The sequence below is a fragment of the Maylandia zebra genome, unplaced genomic scaffold, assembly GCF_041146795.1.
Source record: "Maylandia zebra isolate NMK-2024a unplaced genomic scaffold, Mzebra_GT3a scaffold01, whole genome shotgun sequence".
Classification (NCBI taxonomy): Eukaryota; Metazoa; Chordata; class Actinopteri; order Cichliformes; family Cichlidae; genus Maylandia; species Maylandia zebra.
The window spans coordinates 1342501-1355308 of record NW_027490031.1 but is presented as its reverse complement, the minus strand read 5'-3'; the positions used below and the strand labels follow the sequence as shown (position 1 = coordinate 1355308).

General features: G+C 41.5%; 3 protein-coding genes across 3 annotated transcripts in view; all 3 read left to right on the top strand.

Moving 5' to 3' along the window:
- Nucleotides 1-12808, top strand: part of LOC101477938 (uncharacterized) — a 55031-nt gene that overhangs the window by 32983 nt on the left and 9240 nt on the right. The gene's annotated exons all lie outside the window — the stretch shown is intronic.
- On the top strand, nt 5456-11785 carry LOC143415600 (uncharacterized). The gene is made up of 7 exons (XM_076880885.1): nt 5456-5501; nt 6670-6776; nt 6857-6958; nt 7491-7607; nt 10561-10639; nt 10802-11006; nt 11136-11785. Exons 2-7 carry the CDS (start codon nt 6721-6723, stop codon nt 11780-11782), a joined length of 1206 nt encoding a protein of 401 aa, XP_076737000.1. The 5' UTR covers nt 5456-5501; nt 6670-6720; the 3' UTR covers nt 11783-11785.
- LOC143415586 (protein NLRC3) overlaps nt 11985-12808 on the top strand; it is an 859-nt gene continuing 35 nt past the window's right edge. The window contains exon 1 of the mRNA XM_076880825.1: nt 11985-12808. This exon is cut by the window's right edge and continues 35 nt beyond it. Coding sequence (XP_076736940.1) covers nt 12010-12808 — 799 coding nt within the window. The 5' untranslated portion in view covers nt 11985-12009.

Genomic DNA, 12808 nt, shown 5'->3' with positions numbered 1-12808 from the left:
TCAGCTTCACTCTCCTTCTGACACAAAAACCCTCAGTCCCAGAACACTGCTGTGAAATCAGAGGGATACAATGAAAGCTTTGAGCTTTTTCAGCATTTCCCTGCAGCTAAGCACTCATGTTTTAAGACTAAGACTCTGAGGAAGGAGAGAAGGACAAAGAAGGTGGGGACAAGGGACTGATGGAAGGAAAGAAGTAAAAGAAGGAGACAACCAAGGAAAATGAGTTGGTGAGATGGAGGGAGGAAAGGAGAGAATAGGAAGTAAAAGGGAGAATGGGAGGACTGAGAAGACGATGAAGGAGTAAAGGAAAGAGGAGAAAGTAAAGGTGTAAGGAGGTATGAAGCAGGGGCTCCTCTTAATGGAAGCATGGCGTTCAGATATTCCTGTCCTGCATCTCACAGGAACATCTGCTTCTCTTTAAAGTGGAGAAACACCTCTGAGCTTCCTCTGAACTGGGGACTCTCATAGAGGAGCGCCGGCTGAGCATGAACCTCAGCCTTCCTCAACTACTACACTGCTGTCAGACAGGCAACGTGAGTTGTATATGGAGCTGGCTCGTTTCTGGTCTGCTTGTTGTCACCTCAAGCCTCCAATTGAATGGAAAAACGTGCGCCATGGTAGAAAATAATCCTCATCAAAATCAAAAGAAATGGAGCTGTCACATCACGGCTGTGACGGCAGCAGCATCAACAAACTAAACTCGGAAAACTTATGAGAGCTTGTCACATTGAGAAATGTGGGAAGTGGAAAGGGGTCCTCTGTAGTGATGGGATTTCCGGCTCTTTTTAGAGAATCGGCTCTTTCGGCTCGGCTCACTAAAAAGACCCGGCTCTTTCAGCTCTGAACCGGCTCTTCAGGTTGTTTTGTTGCTTAATTAATTTATTATTAACAATAATATAAAATTATGCACAAAAGGAATTACTAATGTAAAAAAAAGTGGTTTTATTCATATATGTTTATATATAAATATATGCGGTGGCCCCTAGTGACGAAGCACGTACAAACTCCAAAAAGCACGTACAAATTCCAAAGCACATTTCTAGCGTTAACTGAACATCCAAAACAGTGCCTAATTACTATACCTTTCTAATGTGATGTTGTTGTCCCTGGCTCTCTTTCTCTCTCTTTCCCTCCTGCTCTGTTCCTGTGCTACTGCGAGTAGTGATGTGGGGATCGATCCTGAAATATCGATTCCTCTGATACCAATCATTTATGTTGTAGAATCGATTCTCATATTAAAATATTGATAGTTTAGTAATTTAGGGTAAATTTGTAGTTTATCATTAACAGGAACACAGTGGAAAGAAACTATAACATTCGGATTGTCTACATTCAAAGGAACTATTTCCTCTTCCGCCTTTCATAGTCATTTGCGAAACACGGCTGTATAAATGTCTCGCAGCCCCTTTGGTGTGCGCACTCACAACACTGGCTGAGCGTAATTGTGCGGATGTATTTTACCTCCACAAACAACTGAGACGTAGTTTGTGATACATGTGGCAAAAAAGTGAAGTGCCATACTTGCCAACCTTGAGACCTCAGAATTAGGGAGACATTCAAAAGGGCTGTTGGGGGTGATAAATACATTTTACAGTGTTTATTTATCGGATAAAATACGTTAAATGTCACCCGGAAACAGCGGGGGTGTCCAAATTCAGAGGCTGCTTCCACCTGAGGACCAGGCCTTTGTGGTCTAAAGAAAGCCGGGTAGTACGTCACGAGCTCCCTCGGTGGAGTGAAACTCGGCCGTCTGCTCCTTGGTATCTAAAATATAACCCCGCGCTGGAGCAAACTCTCGACCGTCTCACACTTTGTTTAATGAGTTTTCTGTTTGACGTTTATTCAGCTGTGTGAAAACCCCGGAGGAACCCTCCCGATGGATTAATAAAGTAAAATTTAATTTAATCTAATCTAATAACTTTAATCTCAGTCAAACCGATTTACTCACAAACAAATAAAACACTGAAAAAGCCAAACAATAACATAGAGTTGTGACATTTCCTAAATTTTAGAAACATCAAAGTTCTTCACAAACCATCTTCATCTTTAAAAGAGGAAATTGGGGATGTGGAGTTGACTTTAAGAAGCTGAAGAGTTTCTTCTTCAGAGGAAACACTAATGCTCACATCTCCTCCACAGCTGTAGCTGTAATAAACATTTGTCCTCCATCTACAGGAGCAGTCAGCAGACTATTTGTAAGTTATGATGTTTGATATTCAGGCTGATGAAAGTGTTTGAATTTAAAATAGTTGTAATGTTGGAGCTGTGAGCTGAAACAAATTCAGTCTGATGTGTGGAAACCATCACCTGCAGTTTATTCATCGACTCATTTTCTGCAGACAGAGGTTGTGTCAGATAACATCAGTCCATCTCCTTATTCTACAGCTCACAATACATCAAAGTCCTCCTGGAACACGTGCTCTTATTGTGAAAGTCCACCTTCTTTCTCAATCAGAGGTGGAGCCCTGACACCTTCCAGGTAGCAGCTCACCTGTCTCTCTGTGCAGCAGGTTTGGACTTGGTTGGTTTGAAGCTGAATTTCAGTGAGGAGCTCAGACTTGTGAGACAAGAGGACTCACTTAAAAGGTTTTTTCATGGAAGTCATTCAGGACCCACAGTGGGCCCACAGACTACGAAGCCTTTGGTTTATTATTTATTGCTGCAGTCAGTGGAACATTTATATAATGTAATATACTATAATATATTATGCATTTACAGCAGTAAAATTATTTAAATGTTCAGACTGTCAAATGTGAAGTTTAGAACAGAACTCACTTACAGTTCATTAAGTTGTAACTGTACTTTTATGTTAATTTGAGCCTGGATTTTTCCATTTGGATCCATGTAGTTAATGACACTTGAAAATCAGGACTTTAATTAGTGATGGGCGATACCACTAATTTCCTTTCCGATCGAATACCAAGTAAAATTCAGGGCGGTATCGACGATACTGATCCGATACCGATACTTTGTACAAAAACTTTAATCTTTTATTATATCTCAAATTATAGCGTCATAATGATTACAGGACATCAGATTACTTGTTCTTATCACTTAATAATGCAGAATTCATCGTACAGGAATTTTAAAAAAAACTGAAGTTGTGGCTATTTGAACACCTTGCATGCCTGCAACACTAAAGGACTCCGTGAGAGACGTCTGTCTCGCGCTAGCAGCACTTGTCCCTGTCCACTCCTCCTCTTCAGTTCGCCTCAACATACACTTGTCATATTCTGTGATATGATTTACTCTGATGTGTTTGACAAAGTTAGTGGTGTTGCCACAACACCTCACTTTCTTGCCACATGTATCGCAAACCACGTCTTGGCTGTTTGTGGATGTAAAATACGTCCGCACATAACTACCATTACGCTCAGCCAGTATTGTGAGTGCGCACGCCAAGGGACACATTTATACAGTCGTATTTCACACATGACTATGAAAGGCGGAAGAGTAAGTAGTTCCTTCCAATGTAGACAATCCGAACGATATAGTGTCTTTCCACTGTAATCCTGTTAACTATAAACTACAAATTTATCCTAAGTTATTAAAATATCGATATTTTAATGTGAGAATCGATTCTAGAACATAAATGACTGGTATCGGAGGAATCGATATTTCAGGATCGATCCGCACATCACTAACTGTAATCCACAGTGAGAACGTCTTCCATCAACATTTTTCTGAATCCTCTAAATTCCTGATTGTGATAGATTTAAGTCCAATCTGACCACATAAAGTTACACAACCACAAATTATCAGTGTGAAATTAAGTTCATTGAAAAACAAAGAGCTCTTACTGTGAAAATCTGCCTCCTTGCCCCTCCCACCTGCCATGCCTCAGTTAGAGTCCCGCCTCCTTCCAGGAAGCAGCTCACCTGTGTGTCTGTGTTTAGTGTCCTGGGGCCCGTTCTTCGTACGTCGCTTACTACATCCAAGATCAAATGACACATCCAAGATCAAATCATCGCGCTAACCGTGAGCTCGCTAATCCGGTTCCCCGAACACACCTGCTGTTGACGATTACTACAGCTGGACGCAGGAATGTGACATCACTGGGTGTCGTAAAAGGGGCTACGCATCGATAGTAGAAACATTGATCGGCAACCCGCTGATTGGTCGGCGAAAATGTCGAAGGGGCGTGCTCGGTATTTTCCGGCAGCAGAGCAAGAACTCTTGATTGAGGGATTTCAGGAGTTTCAGAGTTTAATCAGAACGCAAGGGAACACTGCAAAGGCTGCAAAAGGAAGGAGAGAGGGCTGGCAGAAAGTTGCTGACAAATTAAACTCGTAAGTTATTTAATAATAACAATAATAATGGAGTGGATTGATATAGCGCTTTTCAAGGCACCCAAAGCGCTTTACAATGCCACTATTCAATCACTCTCACATTCACACACTGGTGGAGGCAGCTACAGTTGTAGCCACAGCTGCCCTGGGGCAGACTGACAGAAGCCAGGCTGCCATATCGCGCCATCGGCCCCTCTGGCCAACACCAGTAGGTGGTAGGGTAAATTTATTGTATTACACTATATTATCCAATATTATATTACATTATATTATGTTATATTATATCCCCTTACACATTAGAGCCACAACAGGACCCACTAGAACATGGGAACAAGTAAAAGTGAAATATAAGAATATTCTACAGAATGGTAATATTTATCACTTATATTGCTTTTCGTCTCTTGGAAAGAGACCCTGAAATAATCTGTTTGTTTGTTCATAACAGCAACCAAGAAAAGGGCAGAGCAAAAAAAAGACAGGTGGTGGTCCTGCACCCCCTCGTCAACAAGTTGGTTAAGTAAATAATACCCTCACGGGAATATCGATATCTCTCTATGAGCACACTGTCGCGCTGAGCTAAAGGATCCTGTCTATCCCGCAATATACGCTGAATTCTGAAAACTCTCCTTATCAATCTTGCACCTTCCGCAATGGGTTGGTCGCGTATACGGACAGGACATGGCTGCGACAGGCTTCCCAAATCCACCTTCGCTTTTATAGCCGTGGTCTCTCATCTTGATTACACAAAGTAATTTGCAATTACTACTACTATATGAATTACATCTGTAATAATCACATACATGTAATAGAATGTTAATAGTACATTTCCCTTTTTTAGGAAATGACCTGTATGTATCTGTGTGACATCAATAAAAGGATCAAGTGCTGCATTATCTTTAGTTACATTGATAATATTTATTTATGGTGAAACAGTGGTGGAATATCGCTGTTGCTTTCGTATAAATGAAGCGGACATACCTGCGTGGCCGCGATCTAATCCTGTTTACATAAAGTAAGCCTGCTCCCGAGCAGGTTTACGCTTACGGCTCTGTTGCTATGACAGCAAGTCCCGGATGAGCTTCGGGGAACCGACTGATCCAGGATCACGCGAAATCGTCAACAATCTAATCCGGCTAACCTACTTAGTGAGGTACGAAGAACGGGCCCCTGGTGTGGAGTGGAGCTTGTTGTTGGTGTGTGTTTGAAGAAACTGTAAGTTTGCTTTATTTCCTTCTTTAATAGTTTATCTTTATGAACTTTACTGTTTGTTCTGCTCATGTTTGATTTCTTCATACAACAAACTGGTTTTATTTCCGTTCTCTCCAGTTTGTAATGTTTTCCTGGCTAACATCAGCTGTGTGCAGCTTAGTTCCTGCACAAACAGCACAAATCTGCCGCTCCATAGTTCACGGTAACGGACTCACAGCTGGACCAACGAGGCCGAGTGTGTCCGCCGTTTTGAGCTACGTTCGTGTTTGTGTACATATGTATAATTTGTACTTTGTTTGTACTTATAGTTTGTACTTTGTGAGTTAGCCTTTACCATCACTGTGATTAATATTTACAAACGAGACACCTGCCAGAGCTTGAACGCTAAGGTAGCCAGACAGCATCCTAATGCTAAGAGCTCTGAAAGACACAAGTTAAAAATCTATTTGAGCGCTTTGTGAATGAGAGCAGCAGAGTTAGTTAATGGTCAGATGGTTACAGAAAAAGCAGCAGACTTTGTAAATTATGATTTATTCTAGCTGTAACTTAAACATGACATGACAGGAAGTGATGCCTTAACGTTCAGCTGTCTTTGGATTTTCTTCAGGAAATTTAGTTGCAGCTGTGAAATAAGGCCGACTGTGAGGAGGAAGTGTAATATGAAACAGGAAGCCTGTAAAAGCTGAAGTCACAGTGTCAACATGTCAGCAGAAAACCTCACCCATGACTGCTTCATCAACATGGAGCTCTGAGTGTTTATTAAAGGATCATTGTGTGAAAGACGCTTTAACACAGCTCACTGCAGCCTTTAGCTGTGAGCACACAGTGTCTCACGTTCACATTCACTTTACTGTTAAATACACTCATTAACTTTAAACAGCTGCTGTTATCAAGTGAAAATAGCAAAGATGTCAGGACTGGGCTGAGTCCCAGTGTTTCAACATCCTAGTAACTTCTCAGACAGTCAAAACTCACCAGAGCTTCTCATTATCATCAGGACAGATTTGGGTCAATATCATTTCACATTTCTGTGTCATCATCCATCAAATGTTGACACATAGTGGGTTTGTCATTCTCTTAGCTGACACTGAGATGAAGCAGGAAAGAAGCAGCTGATATTTGGACAGCACACAGTTGATGTGCACATGAATGATTTGTGTTTCCTCTGCAGGTGAAGGTAGAACGTGTGTGTGTGAGCTGATGTGGATGTGAATTCGGAAGCATGGATCAGTGTGAGGACAGAGAGGAGGGAGTCCCTCCCTCTAAAACCATTCAGAGGTGAGATGACCATCTCTAACTGTCCATGACTCTTCTCCATGTCACAGCTCAGCACTCACATCACTGCACATCACTCACAGGGACCAACCTGGACCTCCACCCATTTGTGTGTCCTTAAAGAGTGATCCATCTAAAAATGAAGCCATTAGATTTAAAGTCCAGCCTGTGTCTGCAGCAGAGAGGTGAGCTGTTACTAACACAAACTATTTGATGTCAGTTTGGTGTCTGATTTAAATCAACTGCTTGTCTTTGTTTCCCGGTTTCTAAACTGGATCTCAAGGGAAGTCACTGAGCGAGGAATTCCTTTATTCTCTAAAACATGTGCAACATGTACATTTAAACTCCTGCTGCTCACAGTAAGCCCATCAATAGTCCTGCACAGTGTTAATGACTGTGTTTACCTCTGGGTGGCGTTATGTTCTTACACTGCCAACACTAGCTTGGCATTTCCTTCTGCTCAAGCTCAGTGTGCAAACCACTTTGTCTTTGGGATGAGGAAGGTCCAACGGACCGTGGATACACTGTTCTTTCAATTGTGTAACAGTTTTTATTGATTGTGCACTTGTATCAAATTCTCTTGTTCAGCACACATGCCAGCCAGCTTTCCATCTGACTGCACACTCCTCTCATGTCGACCTCACTATAGGAACGGACCACACCTCCACCACAGAAGGTATTCTAAGTCTTTATCAGCTTTTTTTTTTCTTCTAACAGGATCCATACGACACCCGCTGGACCTGAACCTGATCCCAGCTGTGTGTCCCTAAACAGTGGCTGGTCTGCAGATCGTCCCATTAATTTTAAATTCGAGCAGACATCTGTTGCAGAGAGGTGAGCTATTCGTAACTTGAACTCTTTGAGAGCTGATGTAACCGCTTGATGTTGTTGTATATACACTGCAGTGCAAAGACATCATTCAATCACTCAATCCCATTAAAACTGTCTCTTAAAAATAAGTCTTTGGTTTTCAAGCAACTAAAAATCCACTTTGGCGAACAGGAAGTGATCAGAGGGTCTGTCCCACCACCTGTCAGTCTCACCAAACATTGACCATAGATATTATTAATTAGATTAAATACAGTAAATAATAGTCTTATTTGGACACTATCGAAAGGGAATACTGTATAATACAAATTTTGGAATAAATGACATATATGATTGCAAAAAAATCTAAAAAGAAAAAGAAAGAAAAACACATCTTAGAATAGGATCTTAATGCATATAAATGAATATTTGATTAACCCATTAATTAAATGCATAAATAATACATTGATATAGTTAATTAAATATGTGAACTATTGTTAATATAGTGACAAGTTCTTGACACCAAACTACATACTAGTTTCATTAATAAACCAAGCTCTTCGCATGAGGTTTTGAAACTGCTCAGAAAAGACTTCCTTAGCAGGGACAGTGAATTTATTTACAAATGCAGAAACATTGTAACCAACAGTTCCAAAAATGTGATGTCCACTAATCCCAGCTCCCAGTGCAGTGTTCCAAATGCAAAACACACTGCACAGATTCTCCTGCACTATTTACAAAAAGTTTCTTGAGCTCTCTCTAATTCCGATGGTTTCTTGGATTTAAAGCAAAACATAGGTAAGTACACTTCACACAATGAGGTCTTAATTTACGAGTTGGGTTTAAACTGACTGGTTGTCACACAACAATCCAGCATCAACTGAAGCTAAACAGAAAATAACTAAACAGAAATCATATTTATTGATCAGCTCTCCTATAAACCTGAAACTTGCTGAATGAAAAACTGCTGGAATCAGATGTTATCTGCCAAACAACAACTGCATCATGCAGACACACTCAGCTCCGTCAGTTTGCTGCCCTGGTCAGATTTTCTCCTGCTACATACCACAGCTCCTTAAAACTATTCACAGTGAAACTCTGACATCTGTCAGCATCACAGCTTACCTCTGCAGCCAGCGTCTATTGTTCTGTTGTCTCAGCATGTTCTGTGGATTTATGGGCTGGTGTTGCTGGCCAGATGTCCTCGTACAGGGGAGAAAATAAATTATTCTAACACCATCTCAACATTTCTGTTATGTTATATATTATTATGTCAGCAGATGGCATTCTTGTACTGCTGATGATCCACTGAGTTATAAAAGCTGCAGGTTCAGACATGCACAGCTCAAAAATAAATGAGCTCTACAGGAAAGATGCTAATTTTGTCTCCACCGATCAATCAGTTTTATACGTTTTATAGATCTGCTCAACAGCCTGCGAACTTCTGTTGGTCCAGATTGTGGTTCAGACTGTGCTTGAAAAATGAAGTTATCGTGAGACATTTATTCATATTCATGATTTGTTACATTGATGATCTGGATGGAGCATAAAAGTATTCTGCTAGAAACTCAACAATAAATATTGTGTGAATCTCAGATCTTCTAGAAGCTGACCTGGTCATCTCCTGAGTCCAATTCTTTAATTACAAAGTGTGTTTAAAAACTTTATCAGCCAAATCTGATACTAACCCTAACTTTGCTTTGACTAGAAGGAATATTATTTACATTAATATCAGTACTTTCTATCACATTTTCAAAACGCGCTTGCTACTTTTTATTTGACAGTCAGAGGAGCTATCGTTTGATGTCATTGTGCTCCTTCAAACAGCAAAGTAGTTTAGCCTTAACAGTAACACATGAAAGGGAATCATAATACTGCATTAATCACCAACGGTTATCACATATAGAGAGATGAGGCTGAAGAGTCTAAACCAGGCAGTGTCTGCAAGATTGAAAGCTAAATTTAGTTAGAGATGGGGACAAATGTAAGACAGACAGGACAGGAGAGGAAGAACAGAGGTTGTAGTTACAGGTAGGACTGCATTTGATGGAAACAGGAAGTTTAAAGGGAAAAGGATGGAGTGCCCACTACAGGTCAGGGACGAGTTCTTGCCCCAGTGGAAGAGTTCAAGTATCTCAGGTCACGGTTGGCTTACATCAGGTGTAGCAGATATTCATATGAATTTTAGCTGATGATGCTGAGATTCATTGACTGAATTCCACCTTTATCCCAAGTTTAAACCATCTAGAAAACCGACAGGATAAACAGTGTACTGTGAGTGTAGAGGATTAAATCAGCCAGAACAACTCATAAAGCATCTGCTTACAGCTGGTTGAATTCAGTTGTTTACATCCACAAAGAGCAGCAGGTCAGCTGATCACAGCCTGTTCACTAAGAAAATCTACCGGAGCTCTCAATAGAATTTATTGCAAGTTATGATTCTTTTCCCCGCATTGAGCCATACCAACCAATTTTAGGTTCCCCCACCTTCTGAATCCACTTTAACCTCTGACTGTGCTCATTTTCCATTTTAGGTGGGGACGCAACAGAAAATAGCTTTTTTCTCTCTCTGTTGATGTTCAATAACCCAGCGGTGGGTTCCTGCAACAGCCTCTGATGTTAATTGGCAGCCTTTTATACACTGCTGATAATTGGCCCTAGAGCCATTCCATTATCTTCGCTTACATACTAAACTAAACTACACACAATTCTGATGTAATAGCTTTTCTTAATGTCAAGCCAAAACTGTAGACATAATTACAAGAATTACTGTTTATTGAATAACATATTTTCCCACTTGGCTTACCGACAACAATCAACAATAAAACTAAAATGGCTATTCAATCCCCTCTTTGATCACTTGGTGCCACAAGGAACCTTAAAAGGATGTTCAGGATTCCTTGGGACTATTATGGCTGATAGGCAGAAAACTTCTTGATCTGTTCTGTGCTTGAAGTAATTCTTTATGATTCCTCCACAGTTTGGACCAGGAGAGTTCAGAGGTTCCCAGTGATCAGTCTGCCCAGCACCATCAAACACACATGGACTCCATATTTATGGTCTGTACATGTACAACAACTACTTTCACATCTATTCTGTTCACAGTCATCTCCATGCTGCTCTTTGTAGACCAGTGGATTGTCAGTGTGCCCAACATGGATCTGATGTTTGGCTCCATGACTTCAGTCTGATTGGGTCATACATAAAGTATTCTGTTTCAGCTGCTGGAGGACAACATCATTACTTTTGTGAAAGACAAGCTGAAGAAGATCCAGAAGGTTCTGACTACAGATTACCCAGAATGTTTAGAGAGTCAGAGGGAGGATGATGAGCAGAGGAGGAGCAGCAGAGAGGCATTTGTGAAAATCACACTAAACTTCCTGAGGACAATAAGGCAGGTGGAGCTGGCTGACCGTCTCCAGAGCAGTAAGACAATTTCTATGAAGATTTAAGCTGCTGGATAAGTGAAACATTTGCTAATGTCTAAAAATATGTATTCAAAAAATATTCATATTGACTTTTTAAAGATGAACCAATATTTTTTATTTTATTTAGAACTTTATGGTGCAGTTTGTCAACATAATCTCAAGTCTGTCTTGAAGAAGAAGTTCCAGTGTGTGTTTGAGGGGATTGCTAAAGCAGGAAACTCAACCCTTCTGAATCAGATCTACACAGAGCTCTACATAACAGAGCAAGGGATTGCAGAGGTCAATGATGAACATGAGGTCAGACAGATTGAAACAGCATCCAAGAAACCAACCAGACCAGAAACAACAATCAGACAAGAAGACATCTTTAAAGCCTCACCTGGAAGAGATGAACCAATCAGAACAGTGCTGACAAAGGGAGTGGCTGGTATTGGGAAAACAGTCTTAACACAGAAATACACCCTGGACTGGGCTGAAGACAAAGCCAACCAGGACATCCCGTTCACATTTCCATTCACTTTCAGAGAGCTGAATGTGCTGAAAGAGGAAAAGTTCAGCTTGGTGGAACTTGTTCATCACTTCTTCACTGAAACCAAAGAAGCAGGAATCTGCAGCTTTGAAGACTTTCAGGTTGTGTTCATCTTTGATGGTCTGGATGAGTGTCGACTTCCTTTGGACTTCCACAAAACTGCAATCCTAACTGACCCTAGAACAGTGGTTCTTAACCTTGTTGGAGGTACCGAACCCCACCAGTTTCATATGCGCAGTCACTGAACCCCTCTTTAGTGAAAAATAAAATATGATATTTTTCAAATTCAAGACATAGATATGTTTTTTACTGGTGCACAAAATGAGCCGTGCATGTCACGGCGGAGGCTCTGCCGAACCCCTGAGATCGACTCACCGAACCCCTAGGGTTCGATCGAACCCAGGTTCAGAACCACTGCCCTAGAAAGTCCACCTCAGTGGATGCGCTGCTGATAAATCTCATCAGGGGGAGAATGCTTCCCTCTGCTCGCCTGTGGATAACCACACGACCTGCAGCGGCCAATCAGATCCCTCCTTACTGTGTTGACATGGTGACAGAGGTCAGAGGGTTCACTGATCCACAGAAGGAGGAGTACTTCAGGAAGAGATTCAGAGATGAGGAGCAGGCTAGCAGGATCATCTCCCACATCAAGACATCGCGAAGTCTCCACATCATGTGCCACATCCCAGTCTTCTGCTGGATCACTGCTACAGTTCTGGAGGATGTGCTGAAAACCAGAGAGGGGGGACAGCTGCCCAAGACCCTGACTGAGATGTACATCCACTTCCTGGTGGTTCAGGTCAAAGTGAAGAAGATCAAGTATGATGGAGGAGCTGAGACAGATCCACACTGGAGTCTGGAGAGCAGGAAGATGATTGAATCTCTGGGAAAACTGGCCTTTGATCAGCTGCAGAAAGGAAACCTGATCTTCTATGAATCAGACCTGACAGAGTGTGGTGTCGAAATCAGAGCAGCTTCAGTGTACTCAGGAGTGTTCACACAGATCTTTAAAGAGGAGAGAGGACTGTACCAGGACAAGGTGTTCTGCTTCATCCATCTGAGTGTTCAGGAGTTTCTGGCTGCTCTTCATGTCCATCTGACCTTCATCAATTCTGGAGTAAACCTGCTGGAAGATCAAACAACCTTGAAAAAGTACAAATTCTTTAACAACCAAACCTTCAATCTCTCCACCAGAGTGCTGTGGACAAGGCCTTACAGAGTCCAAACGGACACCTGGACTTGTTCCTCCGCTTCCTCCTTGGTCTTTCACT

Bases quoted from the DNA above. Each gene is read 5' to 3' on its own strand.
- LOC143415600 (XM_076880885.1), top strand. From the start codon at position 6,721: ATGGATCAGTGTGAGGACAGAGAGGAGGGAGTCCCTCCCTCTAAAACC. The intron at 7,608-10,560 runs GTGAGCTATTCG...ATTCCTCCACAG, and splicing joins CAGACATCTGTTGCAGAGAG to TTTGGACCAGGAGAGTTCAG. The intron at 10,640-10,801 runs GTCTGTACATGT...ATTCTGTTTCAG, and splicing joins ACATGGACTCCATATTTATG to CTGCTGGAGGACAACATCAT.